Raw genomic sequence first — 16,813 nt, 5'->3', positions numbered from 1 at the left:
TCGCGGAAAACATCCGGCTTTGGCGTCAATGTGCGACACGATAATGTTGATTGACGACGCGACCTTTTATCACCGCCTGCACTACTGTTGCGTCACCACACTCGTATAAAACGAAATATAAAAATTACGTTTGTGAAATAAAAAAAAAAAAAAAAAAAAAAAAGTCTCGTAACTCTTTTTTCTTCTTTTCATCGATACAATAATAATGTTATCAATTTTTCAACAACAACATCAATATCATCGTCGGCTTTTGTTACGCCGATCGTTTTATATATGCACATTCGCGCGCTTCCTTGAATCGGAAACGGGCGCTCGTCTTTCTTTCTCCTCGGGTTTCCTTTCTCGCGAGCCTATAGATACCTCGGTAGGAGATAACGAACGAGCAAACAAACAACAATCGATAAATGAAAAATTTTCCTCGGTCGTAATTATAGAAGAGCACGGTTCGAAATTTTTTTTTTTTTTTCTTTTTCAGTACGCGCTCCGAAAGTCAAAAAATACCGCGCAACTTCCCGGTACACTGTTTGAACAGCCAATCTTATCTTATCTATAGCTTTTTACAAATTTCTTGTCCCGCTACGAATTGGGACACGAAAAATTAAATAATTTATAATACATCGCTGGTTTTTACCCTCGTACTCTACTGATATAAACCAATAATGTGTGGTTCTTCAAAAAATACCTGATAATATTTTTCAAAAATATCCACATGGTATTCGAAAAACGTCTTGGATTACCTCATAATTATATAGTTTTACCACGTGGGTTTTTTTTTTTCTTCAATAGAGCACTCATCACTATACATTTTTATTTTTAATGTCTTTACCGGTAAATCCATTAAAAAAGAAAAAAAAAACAGATTGTAACATCGAAAAAACCCAAAGTTGCGCCTAAGCGTCAAAAAAAAAAAAAAAAAAAAAAAAAAAATCCATATCCAACACACTAATTCGTTTCTGTCGCGCTAAATTTCATCAGAAGAGCCGATAAGTATTTATATGTTGATAGTTTCCGCGAATCGGCAAACACTCACGGCCAAACGCAAGCGTTGCGTCTCATTAAAACCAAATTCCCCACTACGCGCTACGCGTACGCTACATACCACGAATTAGGTAACACGCCCGATCACGCACTTTTATCTATACGTACAGCTATATATAAGCTGGAGTAGCCACCGACGAGTGTTATTATTATCGCGCTTTCGATAACACCGGACGACGAATATAACGGAGCATTTTTTTCTCCTCCCATACTCGGAGCGACACACACGTAATTAGTTTTTAAGAAAAAGCCCGCACTCGGCGCTACTCGAAAATATACTCACCTACAATTTTACCGTCTTTCCAACACAGAGAGACAGCGAGAGAGAGGACACAGTCGACCGGCTGATGGTTATGCTGCACGTAGCCGAGACGAGAGTCCCCGCGAGTCGCCGCAATGCTGACGGTACTCTGTCCTAACTGCAGGCACCGATTTCCCGCGCCGGGATGCTGTACCGGCCCGACCGCTAACAACGTCGCCACCTCGTCGACGAGTTTCACCTTCGACGGGTTCGCCGACAAATTCAACAATGACCCTACCAACGGCCTGCTCTACGTCAACGCGACTACCGATTTTTCCGGCAAACAGCAGCAGGTGTGTATAATACACTATAACGATCATAATAATTCCTTTCAACGGGTGTGTGATCGCAAACATTGAATCGTATGTTTTTTTTTTTGTTTTGCAGGTGACGATAAGCACGCAGTGCGGCATCCAGTCGGGCGGGTGTTTGATACAAAACAAGAGCAGCGCGGACGTGTTGCCGGTGCCGAGGGTCGAGGTGAAATCGACGCTGTCGAGCGGTGGTTGCCTCGTGCAGAAGAAACCGGAGGAACAGTCCTCCGCCGCGGAGGAGGGTAGCCCCTCGTGGGACGGGCCTATGCTCATAAGCGAGGAACAGCTCAGGAAGAGCTTCGAGCAGGCTGCCCAGTTCCAAAAGAGCCACTCGAGGTCCACCAGCACGAACTTTGACGCCCAGCAGCAACCGGCGAGGTTTGTTTGAAGCTTTTTTCTTTTTTTTTTTTTTTTTTTTTTTCTTGGATGTTCCGCTTGTTGAGAACTGCTTTTTGACGAGGACCCTTGTTTTTGCAGGACAGACGCGTTTCCGGACCCGCTGGGCAAAACAGTGCCAACGCAGAATGTCACGTCGGCTCAGCCGAAACGCAAGAGCTGCGAGTGCAAGTGTTGCTGCTACTGTCGGTGCTGCTACAGCGACGACGAGGACATGGTGTCCGGCTCGACGCAAAAGTCCCAAAAATCAAATTGCTGTAGTCAAAGTAGCGGTAACGACCAGTGCCGGGTGTCGGAGAATCACAGGTTGGCCGGTTGCTGTCGCAAGAACAACGGAACCGGCGAGCCTAGCTGTAATATGGAAACCGACAAGTATTCAGGTGAGATGTTGTTTTTTTTTTTTATTATCATCGTCGGTAATTCTACCACGTCAAAGTACATCGTTCGGATCGGCGTTATCCAAGCCTCGTTGAATTTGTGTCAATAGCACGTACAAAGCCGTGGATAACGCAACTGAATGAAGTTGAAAAAAGTTGTTTACGCAGTCCGTACGTCGTTTCAACAGCTTGCCGAGAAAAAAATATATGCCAGTACGCGCGCATATTTTTGTCGTAATGCGAAATACGCGCCGAGTGCACATAGTAATTTCCCATGTATGGGAGCTTCACATCTGTCAAGTGAATTTCGAGTCGAGAGATAGTAGCCCGCGTCATTAATACGGAAACTATGGAGCCTGTGTACGTGCGCTTAGGTATCGGCAATCAAATTAAATTCTTCCTGGAATCTTTAACAATCTCTGATAGCGAACAAAGTTCCATCACGGATGCCGGGAAATCGATTTTCCACGAAACTCGCGCTCCCTCCCCACGGACAAGTAACGGTATTTCTTACCATGAATCGCGCCTGTTTACACACTTGCTACCAAATTTACCGTAAATTCCACTTTTTTTTTCCACGTAAAATTGGTAATTTGAGAGACAATGCGATAAACAAATGAATGTAAGTGGAAACATACTTTTTACCATGAACCGAGCTTGTTTACACACTTGGGACAAAATTTACCGTAAAAGCCACTTTTTTTTTCCACGTAAAATTGGTAATTTAAGAGCCAATGCGATAAACAAGAATAATATAAAAGTGAAAATATACTTTTTACCATGAACCGAGCTTGTTTACACACTTGCGACCAAATTTACGTATATTTCACTTTTTTTTTCCATGTAAAATTGGTAATTTAAAAGCCAATGCGATAAACAACAATAATATGTAAGTGGAAACATTTCATGAGTCGTTTGTCAGAATTGATAAATTGTTATTTATCGCGTTACAGGGGACGTGCGTATTCAGGTGAACGCAACGGTGCGCCTGCCCTCGTCGACGAATAGCTGTACCCTCAACATAACGACAACCACGACGACGACAGCCTCGCCGGTGATAGAAAGAGTCGGTAGCGCCAAAGGTCTGCTGGCAGAGCAGCCGCTGAGGCCACGCAACAACCTCAACGGCGGCGGTATCGTCAACATCAACCTCGTTGACGGCGGTGACGGTCTCTTGTCGTTCGACAATCACAGGGAAGAGCAGCGACAGCAGCAACCACAACAACCGAGTACGCCTCTCTCGTGGTTGGCGCCCTGCCCTTGGGGCTTCGTCAACGGCCCGACCAATGTCTTTTTACTCGAAAAGGACCACGCGAGGTTGGCGGAGGTCAGAAAGCTGTTGCAGGCCAGTGGCTGGTACTACGAGGGCATCAGCTGGCAACAGAGCGAGGATCTGTTGAAAAACTCGGCCGTTGGCACGTGGCTCATAAGGGATAGCTCCGACAGCAGGTATAATTTACGCTGATCAAAAAATATATGTTATATATGAAAATCGGATGAGAGTGCTAATGTTTGAATTTGCTCGTTTAGGTATACCTTTGCCGTGTCGGTGCAGACGGCGCGAGGACCAACGTCCGTACGGGTGTTTTACTTCATGGGCAAGTTCAGGCTGGACGCGGAGCCTCGTTTGGCCATGACGATGCCGCTCTTCGACTGTCCCATCAAGATGATCGAGTACTACGTCGAGTTCTCGAAACAATTCGACCCGGACAGGCGCGAGGTCTGGGTGGATTACACCGGCCACATCTACTCGCAGATCTACCTGTCGGATCCGCTGCTGAAGAGGGTGCGCTCGCTCGCCCACCTCGCTCGCATTGCCGTCAATCGGGCTGGACTCGAAAAGGAGAAGGAACGCCTGCCGCCTCTCATCAAAAACTATCTCGCGGAGTACCCGTATTCTATGTAACAATGATGATGATGATAATTATAATGGACAGGAGCAGTGAGTTTTGTTTGCCTTCAAGCGAACCGAATACTTAGGATGGTAGTTTCTGAATTGAGCAATCGTATACATGGACCATGTAGAGTTTTCCTCTTACCCGTTTTGACGGGCCCTTCCAATGATTTCTGCATATCGGCGTGTAATTTTCATCACACGACCGCTTTTTAACTACGTGATTAGTATTGGAGCATTTTTTTTTTTTTTAAGTTCGTTTTATTCATTCACGATGAATCGGTGTGATTGAAGGGAAGGCTGAGAAATCGTACGTAAAAGGGTGATCAGAAGACTGAAGCTTTCGTTCTGTCGTCTGAGTATATTACATTTTATTGCTTTTCGATTCGCAAGCGCTCTGTCCGGTGTATTTTTTGTTGAAAATGATCATACATGACTTAGTAAGCATACCATTTTCAATCATTTAATAGACTAGTCTTATGAAAACATAATATTTTTGTTACTGTAAATTGTGATTGATTGCTTTGTCGAGAGGTGTAAAAAATTTAACTTTTACTAGTTGATCAAATGTTTCGTGATTTTTTTGCCAATCGTCTGTTGTATGATTCTTTTTTTCTTTTTTTTTTTTTTTTTATTACAAATCGTTTGTTTGGAGAAAGAACATGCAAAGTTTACGGTATAGAACTGTTCAGTATTTGTATAATTATACAACCTTAATACTAAATTAGCAAAAATTTTGTTTGTTTCTACTATTATCTAAATGAACTTTAACTTTTCTTCAAACGAATACATTAGTGTACTGAGCGTGTACTAATTGGCTGTAGATAGATAATTTACGAAATTCGTAACGAAAGGCAGTTGTTTTAATTGCTTTTTAATGAATGTTGATTCATTTGAAGAGAACAATTTAAGTCCTGTAGGTATACATCACGGATGAAAAAATTCAATTAATTGACATAAAAAAAAAAAAATCCAAAAACAAAAAATTTTACAGTGTGAATTTAGGCAGGTTTTTGATCAATTAACTCTTTAAAAATACATTTAGGTATTTAAATGCAAAATTGAAAAAAATTAATACCAAACAACAAAATTGATTAAAATTGTTCAAAATCCAAAAAAGCTGTATTTAACTATATTTTTATTTCTTGTAAAGCTCAAGAGTAGGCAATTGTAAATAAAATTTCACCTTTTTAATTGATACTTTTGTTAAACAAAAATTCATTAATACAATAATTTGATTGTAATGTAATTATTTCGATAAGATTTTCTTTCAAAAATATTTTACCTTGTGGCTTTGGATACATCGTAAATTATTTGTTTCGAATATTACGATGTACTGAGAAATTCCAAACGTTCAATCAATTGATATTACGTTCTCTTCGTCGCTTATTTCCTTATAAATAGAAAATTTATGTATAAAATTCATGGAAATTTGTGCGTGTCATGTATGTATGTATATGTGTCGTATATAAATTGATTTGTAGTATATTAGTTAAATTGAATTTTGTTGTCTCTATATTAGAGACAATAAGAGCTATCTTAAGTTGATTGTCTGTACATCATAAAACTTCGCGTTCAGGTATTACCTAATGAACCGCGTCTGTAATTAATTCAAAAATATTTTCATTTTCCTTTCTTCCTGATTCCCCCTATATAAATATTATTTTTAAGTTTTTCACGAAAAAAAGAAAAAAAAAAAAAAAAAAAAAACAATTTGTAAAATATTAGAGTTTAAGAACAAAAGCGTGCTAAGGTGAATTATATATATTTTTGCGCTAGCGCTGGCTATTTTATAAGCCGGACCATACGACGAGAGACTGATCGGGCCGTAAAACTGCCAGTTTTGATCGAATGAAAATCGACAAAAGTTTTCGCGATTCCGTGAAACACGATGTCGGTTCTTTCGATGAATATTGTACTTTAATAATGACGTGTATAAAACGAGGTAAATTATTAAAGAAATTATTTATTATATACAAATAAGTCGTCTGTATATTTTTTTATCCATCCATTCTTTCTCGATAAGAAAAATCATTTAATTACAAACAGCATTTAACATTTAAAAATTGTTAACTTACAACACGTATTTTTCAAATACATTACCAAAATTTTCATATGTACAACTATTTTTTTTTTTTTTTCCATTTGTGCATCCTTCAAAAAAATACCCTCAACTCTTTGTCAATTCGTTCCAAATGTCCCAAAGTACTTACTCACTGCAGCCTGAAACTGATGTGCCCTATGTACTTGCTCAGACCTACAACAAATTCCAAATTACATGTAAGCAGTCCTAAAAAAAAAAAAAAAAAAAAAAAAAACCAAGGAAATCACTCACTTGTAGTCATCCAACTCTCTTGTCTTCTGTCCCACGACACCTTTTAGCTTCTCAATCTCAGCATCCTTGACCTTCAGTGCTTCCGCATGGCAGGCCTGAACTTCGCTAAGCTGCGCATACAATCCATTTATCTGTCCGAGCATCTTCTGCAGCTGCTCGGTCTGCTCCTTCATCCTGGCCCTCTCGTCCTGTAGTTCAATCTTCAGCGCGGCCGATCTCTCCCTTTCTATGAGCAGCTCGAGCTTCAGAGCCTCGTACCTCTTTTGCGGCTCCAGCGACTCCTCCTGCACCTTGATCATCTGCTTCTGCAGTTGGGCCACCGAACGCCTCGACTCCTGCAGCTTCTCCTCCAACTTCTCTTTCTCCTCCTTCGACCTGTTCAGCGCCTCCTCGATCCTCAGGGTCCGACTGGCGAACCTCTCTGCCTCGTCGGCCTTCATTTTCAGCCTCCCCTGCACCTCAACGGACTCCCGCAGCTCGTTCCTCAGCTTTTGCAGCTGCTCTTGACACTTTTCCAGTGCTTCCGTGGTCTCTTTCAAGGACTCCTTCAGAGCGTTCGTTTCTATCCGGTACTTGTTTTCCCTTTCCTGGACTTCTCGCTTCAGGCGGTGAGTCTCGACCTTGAAATCGGACAGCACGTCCTCGTGGCTCTGCACGGTGGAGGCGTACTTTTCTTTGAGCATCTGAACTTCCGAGCTGACTTTCCGCAGTTCCTTCTCGTAGTTGCGATTTTTGGCTTCGGCCTCCTGTTTCAGTCTGGCGGTGTTCCGCTGCGCCTCCTGCAATTCTTTGTACGACTCGTTCCAGCTGCCCTCTGCCTTGGCATGTGCCCTTTTCACGTTCTCCAGCTCTTTCACCTTCTCCTCCAGGGCCACTTCTTTTTCCTCCTTCAGCTTTTGGATTTCAGTCTTGAGTTTCTCGTTTTCGGAATGTATCGACTTGAGCTCGTCCTCCTTGGATACCAGTTCAGTTTGCAGGAGATCCATACTGGCTGCCCTCTCTTGTATGATCCGATCGAGCGCTTGGATCTTCTCGGCGATCTCCGGGCGCACCTCGTGCTCGCTGTCTTTGCTCGGTTTCTTCGGGACGCCCTCGTTTCCTGAATCGCCAAGCGGACTGTCCCTGAGGTCCTCCATGGGTGTCTTGGACCTTTCGCGTTTTTTCTTTTTTTTGCGCGACCTCAGTTTCACTTGCGTCCCGCGGTCGTCCTCTTCCGTGGACGTGGAGTTTGGTATCGCGGGAATCTGAAAAACGGGAGTTTCGCACAACAACTGTCTCTTTTGGTTTTCCGCAATGCGATCCTTGATGGCCGAGTGTATTTCACTCGGTACGCAGTTACCCTTGAGATTCAACGAGACTAGAAATCGGTTGTGCTGCACGCCTTGCAGGATTTTCTGTCCACCGCTCATACCTTCGATTCAAAATTTTTTTATTTACAAGAGTAAAAACGATTTTTCGTTACAAAATACTGGAAAACGTTTACCCAAAGAGTTCCACGCCAGATCAAGTTTCTTCAAGCTCTTGTTCTGCCTTAGAGCTGTAGCAAAATGATCCGCGCACAGCGTCGATATCTGATTGTACCTAAGATCTAGCTCTTCGATGTGATGATTTTTCGACAGACCAACGCAAAATTTGGCAAAGGAATCAACCTGCGATCCCAAATTGTTCCACTCTATGTGCATGACTTTCAGAGTATTGTTGGAAGATAACACTTGGCCCAACTGCTCGACCAGAGGCCCACTTATGTTGTTGCCTTTTAGATACAAGCAGGTGACGCTTGATCCTTGGCGCAGTGCCTTGAATATGCAACTCAATCCTTTGGCGAGCAACATGCAGTCGCTGAGATCCACGAGTTTTATCGTCGAACTGGAGGACAGGACTTGGGCTATGACTTCGCAGAGCCCGGCTATTATGGAAGTGTGGGAAAGTCTTAATTCCCCGGTGGAGCTGAAAAACATCGTCATGCGCTTACAAGGAAATTTAGTAAATTTGACATTACCGGGAGGAGTTGTGGTTGCTAGGGAGGATGTTTGAAATTTCGGCGGTAAAAATTCGCAAAATAAAAAACCTCACCAGCTAAGTTTCACAGCCTCAATGATGTCCGGTTCGGGCAGCAGACCGTGCTTTTCGCACAGTTCGGTAAACAACTCGGCGTCGTCCAGCATTTTTGCATTCCTCGGTCGTGCTCTCTCGGCGTTGTGCCGTTGTTACCCGGTACCCGACGAAAACCACAACAAACGCCCGTTTTTAAGTCAAATGCGTCGCGCGTCGCAACCGCGGTTGGTCGCACCAACACGCCATCTTGCGTTAGTTGAAAAATTCCAAATAAAATCAATTAAAAATAAGCAGTCAAAGTATTTAGAAAATTCTTCTTTTTTTTATTATTAAGAATCTTTCGAACAAGACTTATTACAACAATAAAACAATATTTACAAAAGTAAGCAGTAAGACAAATACGAAATGACTAATATTTGTGTGGTTTGAATGGATTGTCTATGTCAAATATCTTGGGATCGTTCACGTAATTGATCTCTTTGTTATATATTGGCATGAAACCTAGAAAATGATTCAAGTTTAATAATATCAAAGGAGAATGCGGCACACACAGATTATAGTATGCATAGTTAATTTATATACCTGCATGTTGAGCTTTCAAGATCTCTTTTTCTACCTTCTCCTGTTTACTCTTACACAACCCTGTGATGTGCCTTCCGTAAATTCTACCCGTGAAATTACTCTGGAACTGCGAAAGCAACCTCACATTTTTATAATTGGGCTCGATGTTGTATTTGCACAAAATGCACTGTTTTTTCTCCTTCTCGAACGGATTTATCAAATCTATTGGCTGCAAGAACAAATTTGTAATCATCACAACTATCATCGTGCCATCGGTATTAACAAATTAAAAAACCTTTACGTACTTGATCAGACTCCTCAGCTACAGTATGCTCCAATTTCGGGTGAGAAGCAAAAATACTCGCTGTAATATTGTAATAACAATTACAATCGTGCAGGTATACAATACAGAAATTGTAAGCGCAAAAACTAACCTCTACTTAAGTTTAATCCTCGAAGAAAGCTAACAGTTTTGTCGCCAATTACACGAGCATTTGGTAAGAAATGCATCCTCAACCGATGAATGATAATACTTGAACTTAATTTATTTGCATTACTGTCACAAATTACAAAAAAAAAAATGTAGAGCTTGCAACTTTGCAGACGACTATCGTAAAAACTGGAGCTCCGGTGGGACGAAGGGGGGGATTTCAATTTAAAAGGGAGCTCGTACTTATCGTGCATCGATAGAACAGAACATCTGCCGTATCGGTTGTCGTCAAAAAGGGTGTACCCCCCCAAGTTGACGTGCTCGATGCAACGTATATTTCTCTTAAACAACAATTCGTCAATTGATACGCTCGAAAAACAGCGTAGAGTAGAAATAAATCCCAATCAACATTGGAAGCCTGCACCTAAAAATTTTTACAAAAAAAAACCTCGGAAAAGCTCCGCAGCGGGGCGCAACTGTCCACACACACGCTCACCCCCGAGAGAGAAAAGCGCGCGCCGTCACCCATATATCCACGCACCCTCCCTCTCTCGGGAGAGTGGGTGCTTTCGCCCCGCGAGCCAACAACACACACAGCGCGGAGATAGGAGCAAATCGAAGCGAGTAACAACACCCGCCAGTGAGCGACTCGTCCTCGTCGTCGTCGGAGGCACAAGAGTCGCGTCGTCGTCGTTGGCACCTTCACTTGTACAACTATGCGCTAAAAGAGTGTACAATATCCCAGTAACTCCCACCCCCCCCCCCTGCCTTTCGGACCGTGTTTTCCCATTGTTTGTTTTGTCGTGTGCAGCACCCTCACCTCCCACCGTCCTCTGATAACCCTTGTGCGGATATACTCTTAATTACCGAAGGCAAACATATCACTGTATGGGCTGCTCTGTGTTCTCCCCATGACGAGGGATCGTCGGGAGAGTAAAAGGTACTTGGCTTACTGACGATGTGCCTCTCTCTATTGGGGCGTAGGAGGAGGACGGTAACAAAAGCTCCACCCTAAACGCGGGTAGGGAACGCTTAAAACGATAGAGATCTCGGGGTACTCGTGAATGCATCGAGTTCTCACGAGGAGCCGATAGATCGATCGGGTGTTATGGTGCAGGCCGCCGGCAGCTGCTCTGCACGTGAAGTCCGGTTACAAAAGTAGCGCGTCTCCCGTTTTGCACGCTCTGTATATTGTGTATTATAAAAAAAACAACAACAACCGTATGTACACCGTCCCCGTGACGCTTTGACTCCTGGAGGACTCGGGTGCGGGAAAGTGGTGTATAGCGTCGATGAAAGGAGTGCGCGCGCAATGGGGAAAAGGGAGAGAGAGGACGTCAGCGCGAGGGTGACGATGAGGCTCCTTTCTTCCCCTCCGCGTTTCCATTCCCCGCCGGCAGCGGGTTCTAAATTTACAGTTCCGACTATCTGGTTTTGTTGTCATTGCAAAGTGTGGCTCCCATCCTTGGATATTCCGTCACCGTTGTTGGGTCATTGTTTGTGTTTTCTGCTTATGGGGTTTTTGCCCCCTTGTGTAAGTGTGTACGCGATTGCTAATGGGAAATTTGATTGAGGCTTTTTTGCCTTTATGCTTGAATGGCTGATGGGTATCATATTGTGTATAGTGGGGTGCCGGTTCGTCAAGTTTTTCTTCCTGTGAGTAGATAAAGGCCGAGTTTGGTCGGACACGTCGTGCATCAGAGGGTTTGAATGGTACATTTTATTTAACCGGACAGAAGCAAAAGAACCCGCGTATTCTTTTTCGTAAAATTTTTTGTTTCCACGGTATAAGACTTGTAACGTGCGCTATCATGAGCAAACTCGGTTTTTTTTTTTTTTTTTTCGTCTCGAGTTTTTCGCTGACGTGTACATGCGTGCGCGTGTCTCGAAAGTGCTTTTCTAATATTTCCTCCCGGCAAAACGGCTAACCTGCTTTTAACACACTTTCTCCCCCTACCCTCTTTTTTTCTTCTTTCAAGTGACTGCGTTTTTATTTTCGTCCTCTCCTTTCGCCCGGCAATTAAAACACTTTGTTCGTTAATTAAAGAACGTCTTTTTTTTTTTTTTTTTCTTTAAAACCTGAAATACGTATAATATACACAACTGCTTCGCCCCAAATGGGCAAAAGGGCTGGCGTAAACACGCGAGAGCACACAAGCGATGAAACATTCCAAGGATATCCTCCTCTTCGAAAAGCACATACGACGCAAATCACCTTCTCATCGTCGTCCCCATGATATTTTCAGGTACAAGTGGACACGATGAGGGTCGTGTGTCGAAAAGTCGCTCGCAATGGAGAGAGCGGGTGGTCGCAGCCGCCGGTATAACACAAGTGTCTCGTCGCGGCGGCCGGTGTTGGGTGTTTAGAGGTTATACACACAGGCACCAACCGAGAGGTACTGGCCCGTGAGACAGAGAGTTGTTGTGAGCAGTGGCGGTGAGTGCGTACCATGGCCACGCCACCAGACTCGCCGGGGCCCGAGGACGTGCTGTTCGAGTTCGAGAGCGCCAGGGCTCGGCAGCAGACGCATCGGCCCGTCGCCCTCGAGGAACTACTCAGGCAGACCAAGTTCTCCAGGCACGAGATACGCGTCATGTATCGAGGATTCAAGCAGGTCAGTTGAGCTTTTTTCTTTTTTTTTTTTTTTTTTTTTATTGCAGGGATTCAGCTGAGGAGTGTATAATGAAAAGCAAAAAAAAAAAAAAAAAAGAACTGGAGGGGAAAAATAATAAGAACGAAATCACGCTGGCGCTTTTTTCCCCTTTTTTATTTTTGCGGTTCTTCTTTTATTTCGTCTCCCTCAAAGGCGAGCTTGAGAAAGGGTCGGCCCCCACTTGAGAGTGAAGAAAAATTTTTTTTTTTTCCCCCTACCCCATATAGCGTTTCGACGCGAGCCGTCTTTTTTGAAAGTGATGTGAGAAAAATGCTTTGAATTTCAAATTCTCGGGCGATGATAAAGTTGTAAAATATCACGTGAGTGTCGCTCGAGTCCCGCCGAATTATGCAAACCACACCAAGTATCTCCACACCCGATCTCGTCCCTTGAAAAATATACGCGGGCATATACCGTCATATTGTGTATTACATGGAGCGATAATAACAGCTACCGTGTGCTCGTACTATATACATGGTACAATGAATGAGGTTGACAATCGCCGATGTTGGTATTACCATGCATATATATTATGTTGATTTTTACTTATCACATGGTCAGGGCTTTTTATCATAATAACGTAGCGAAGAAAATCGTTTGTTTAGTGCTCCGAAGGAAAAATACAAAAATTCCTTGTTATTCTGCAATTTACAGCTTATGGGCTGTATGCCAAGTTTAAATACCATATTTGGTTCGGAATGTATACGTTTTAATAGAAAATGAGGTATAAAGTATGCGAGGCACGATTGTTACAATAAGGACGGAGAGAGTTACCATTATATTTTCCAACAGGCGAATTGGGTTGAAATATTCGTTATTCCAACGAACGTAGAAATTCCAGCGAAACTTTGTTCGTAATTTTTTTTATCTATACGGGGGTATGAAATTTTCGTGCCTAAAAGGAACATGTTATAAATATATGGAAATGCGACGCGTAGGTAATAACAACTTGAATCTAAAAACTTTGTTTCAATAAGCCCCTATATTACACAGCTCGTCGGGAAAGTTCTAATTGCGCCAGTTTTAATTTGAATCTCGTGTCCTTTGAAATACCATTTTTGGAGAATATAGACGCACGCCTATACCTACGTGGCATTCGTTCAATCAGAGTTGATTCTCTTCCTCACGTGGCGAAGGTTACGACCTTGAATTTCACGGATGAAGATTTTATGATGAAATAATATTGCTCGAATCATCTCTTTTTTTCTGTATTCAAGTTTACATGCATCAGTGGCAATCTGATTTTCATTGTTTAACTTCGGGGAATTTTCCATTTTCATTGGAGTATGATTTTTGCTAAAAATTTAATACATTGTTGCCCTAAAAATATAAACTTTTTCAACTCAGCAAAAACAATGCTTTACAGTTTAAAGAAAAAATAGTCAAAGTATTGAAATCTTTTGATTTTTAAAATATATTTCATTGTGAATAGTGACAAATGAACTGGGCTTTGTTCAAGAAACTTAATTTACTTTCAAAGCGTTTGAAAATGAATTAAATAATAGATTCCCAAGTCGGTGTGAGCATAAATCATCTTTTTTTTTTTTCTTTTGCAAAACCTTTATTCCATTGCACCTTGAAAATTCCTATTTTTCACTTAATGTCATCTTGCAACTACACGCACTCTAGTCGTTTTATCCAACATCATAACTCTTGAGTCCACAATTGTTTCTAAGATAAGGATGAAATGTCATTACCATTGGGTCCGATTGCACTGTTTGTCACTTTGGCGCTCATCGATGTCGCTTGTCAATGGTTAATAACGCGTTCGAAATAAACATCATAATTATCAACGCGTCCCTCCACTTCACTCTACCATCCATCCCCATGATAATAATGTTACACAGAGAGATAAGCGTAATAATACATAGAGGGTCGCGGAGGAAAGATAAGTCAAAGATCGACTGCCCGACAAGTGATGATAAAAAGGAGTAAGTACGTACTCACAGTCCCCCTTCCCCAATGCCGACATTGGGCACGATCGAGATAAAAGCGGAGTAATAGCCAAGAGAACAATGAAAATATAGTACACGAGGGGGAAAAAAAAGAGGGGCCTCCGTTGATAGACAGTGTGCCGCCCAACGGGGCGTTCATATCCACCGTGACCCACTTCTCAAGGGTTGGCGATGTTCATAACTACAGACTGCACGTACATACGTGGGCAGGCGTAAGTGCGTATAAGCGATGATGGTGACGATGACGACTCGACTGTCGGGACGTCATAGACGACATGGAAAGGGGTAGGTATTATATGTATATACACACACACACAGAGGAAACTCATTATAGGCGCACGAACGCGTCCACATGATATATACATCATTTATCGAACAATGGGGGTGGTGCTATTGAAAAGGTGTATTTTTTTTTTTGTTTTTATCGTAAAAACTCTATGTTATGCGATGGTGTGCAAGTTTATGGGGTGATTATTCGAGAAGGGGAGGGCAGTAAGAGATGACTCGGCACTTGTGTATCCCTCGGAAGAGATAAGTGTATGTAGAGCCAAAAGGGATGTACACAAGAGCAGCTCGTTCGGGGTGTGTGTGTGTGATGTATTAAATCAAAGCTAATGGCCGATTAATGCGCAAATTGGTTGATTTATCACCACCGTCACCTGCGAGTGTTTTGACGATGATTCGTATGTATGTACCGCGCAATCGAATCTGGATGCGTGTAAATCGGCACGATTGACGGCGGGGTACCTATGATTTTCCATCTCTGTTTTTTTTTTTTTTTTTTTTTTTTTCGGTCATCAGCGTGTGTGCATAATTCGGGGCGTTGTTTAATGGGCGCGGCGAGTTTTGGATGACGATGATTGATAAACGCTCGCGTGCGTGCGCGGGATTTATTTATCGGCTATATGGAAGCGAACTGGTGATTTACGACTCGTCACGATGAGCTTCGCGTGTCTTCTTTGGTTTTTTTTCTTTTTTTCTACTCTCTCTCTTCGCGTCCGACATAAATCAAGCGATTTGTCCGTGCTGAAGAAGGAGGAGGGCGGTGGCAGTAAAAGTCGCTGATTAATTTATATACCTCCTCTGCGTGTGCTTTTTCTTCTTTTCGATATGGTTCATTGTTTTATGCGGGAACAAATGACTGGTCTTTTTTTCCTCGGATGGGCTCGTTCGTTTGGTGGGTTCTGAATTATTTAATTTTCGATCGGCTAGGATTTTTTTTTTTTAATGGAGGAAAAATTACGTATTGGACGGCCGATTTTCATAAACCTCTTGGCCTATTGTTTTTGGATACTCATCTCTTGTGGCTTAAAAATAAAAAAATTATATTTTAATCATAATTTTTCAATTTATTTCGATTTTCATTGATTTTGAGAAATCGATTTTTCAGATTTTTATCCTTGTTTAAGAATATAGGGTATTTGTATGGTGAAAAAACTAAGGATCTAAAGTAATTTTCTCAAAAAAAAAACGTAGGTATCAAGATAACATTGAAAAAAAAATTAGATACATTGATGGGATAACGTTGATGATAGATTTCGATAAAACCATAGGATTGTGTTTGTTTGAATTTATTTCTAAGATACCGGTACAGAACGAAATCGACTTCTTTTTTTCTGTTAAAATGGAACATTATCGATTATAAAAAATCTTTACTTTTTTTTATTTAACTCTATGATAGCAATCTGAGGGCGATCCATAAAACTTTTGTACGTATATAAAAAAAAAAAATATATTTTGATAAAACAAAGAAAATTTAAATACTTTGATGGATAATGTTATTGATTAGTATTGTTAAGTATTAAAAAATTGTTGTGGTTGGATGTCTCTAATAGATTGAGTCCTCGAAAAAAAAAAAAGAAAAAAAACATTTAAGAATCTTCGTGGCAACAAATTGTCAGCAATTTATGTATGAGTTACGAGGGAAGCGAATTCGCGTACAAAGCTTACTTCCTCGAATCAATCGGGGGTCGAAAACTGCGCGCGAGAAAGTAAATCACGCTCGTTGGACTTATTACCGACAAAAAGCTCTCTCTCTCTCTCTCCAAGGTCACTCGCGCGAGTCGTAAAGGTGTCTTCGCGATCAAACGAAGATGAATCGTCATCGAGATAAGTGTTAAGGGAGCCGAGGGTCACGAAAACGAGAAGGTGAAAAGGTTGGGGGGGAAGTATAGAAGAGAGAGCAGCCCGGCGGGAAACTTTGACTCTCTGGCGTGTGTGTGTACGCTTTCAAGGCTGAGCCCTCCACCAACGCCCCCACGAGTTGTTGCGTGGCTGCGCCCAGTTTACCAAGGTGGGATACGGCCGATATGAATTTTCCCTCTTCTACATCCCGCCCCCTTTACTATTTTTTTTTTTTTTTTTTTTAAGCTATTTTTAGTGTATGCCCTTTTTAGGGGGTGTTGTTGAGCATTTACGTTGCGTGTATTGGCGTATTCCTGGATTTTTTCATAGTTTGTAAACTGTCATTGTCACTATGCAACTAAATAACGGTACAAAGTAA

General features: G+C 42.0%; 4 protein-coding genes across 5 annotated transcripts in view; 2 read left to right on the top strand and 2 right to left on the bottom strand.

Moving 5' to 3' along the window:
• Window positions 1–5,337, top strand: part of LOC106642709 (uncharacterized) — a 39,866-nt gene extending 34,529 nt beyond the window's left edge. For both annotated transcript variants that reach the window (XM_014357571.2, XM_089595334.1), the window contains exons 2-6: window positions 1,350–1,632; window positions 1,727–2,031; window positions 2,131–2,429; window positions 3,380–3,875; window positions 3,957–5,337. In XM_014357571.2, coding sequence (XP_014213057.2) covers window positions 1,435–1,632; window positions 1,727–2,031; window positions 2,131–2,429; window positions 3,380–3,875; window positions 3,957–4,332 — 1,674 coding nt within the window. In that variant the 5' untranslated portion in view covers window positions 1,350–1,434 and the 3' untranslated portion in view covers window positions 4,333–5,337. The remainder of the gene's footprint in view (window positions 1–1,349; window positions 1,633–1,726; window positions 2,032–2,130; window positions 2,430–3,379; window positions 3,876–3,956) is intronic.
• Window positions 5,338–6,494: 1,157 nt separating this feature from the next.
• Window positions 6,495–8,953, bottom strand: LOC106642669 (uncharacterized). The gene is made up of 4 exons (XM_014357508.2): window positions 8,729–8,953; window positions 8,139–8,602; window positions 6,656–8,066; window positions 6,495–6,577 (listed from the first exon to the last, which is right to left on the bottom strand). Exons 1-4 carry the CDS (start codon window positions 8,818–8,820, stop codon window positions 6,502–6,504), a joined length of 2,043 nt encoding a protein of 680 aa, XP_014212994.2. The 5' UTR covers window positions 8,821–8,953; the 3' UTR covers window positions 6,495–6,501.
• A 35-nt stretch (window positions 8,954–8,988) lies between these two features.
• mRpS18C (mitochondrial ribosomal protein S18C) lies at window positions 8,989–9,898 on the bottom strand. The gene is made up of 4 exons (XM_014357531.2): window positions 9,706–9,898; window positions 9,577–9,635; window positions 9,293–9,500; window positions 8,989–9,211 (listed from the first exon to the last, which is right to left on the bottom strand). The coding sequence occupies exons 1-4, from the start codon at window positions 9,779–9,781 to the stop codon at window positions 9,120–9,122; spliced, it is 435 nt and encodes a 144-aa protein (XP_014213017.1). The 5' UTR covers window positions 9,782–9,898; the 3' UTR covers window positions 8,989–9,119.
• A 2,234-nt stretch (window positions 9,899–12,132) lies between these two features.
• The window catches only part of LOC106642707 (A-type potassium channel modulatory protein KCNIP1), a 51,951-nt gene continuing 47,270 nt past the window's right edge, over window positions 12,133–16,813 (top strand). Inside the window, exon 1 of the mRNA XM_089595338.1 lies at window positions 12,133–12,316. Within this exon, the coding sequence (XP_089451464.1) occupies window positions 12,152–12,316 (165 nt within the window). The 5' untranslated portion in view covers window positions 12,133–12,151. The remainder of the gene's footprint in view (window positions 12,317–16,813) is intronic.

Source organism: Copidosoma floridanum, unplaced genomic scaffold (genome assembly GCF_036245765.1).
Source record: "Copidosoma floridanum isolate Cflo_tuat_1 unplaced genomic scaffold, Cflo_Japanese_pri ptg000025l, whole genome shotgun sequence".
In the NCBI taxonomy this organism is placed as follows: domain Eukaryota; kingdom Metazoa; phylum Arthropoda; class Insecta; order Hymenoptera; family Encyrtidae; genus Copidosoma; species Copidosoma floridanum.
Note: the sequence above shows the minus strand (reverse complement) of the source record. Positions and strands in the feature narration are given on the sequence as shown.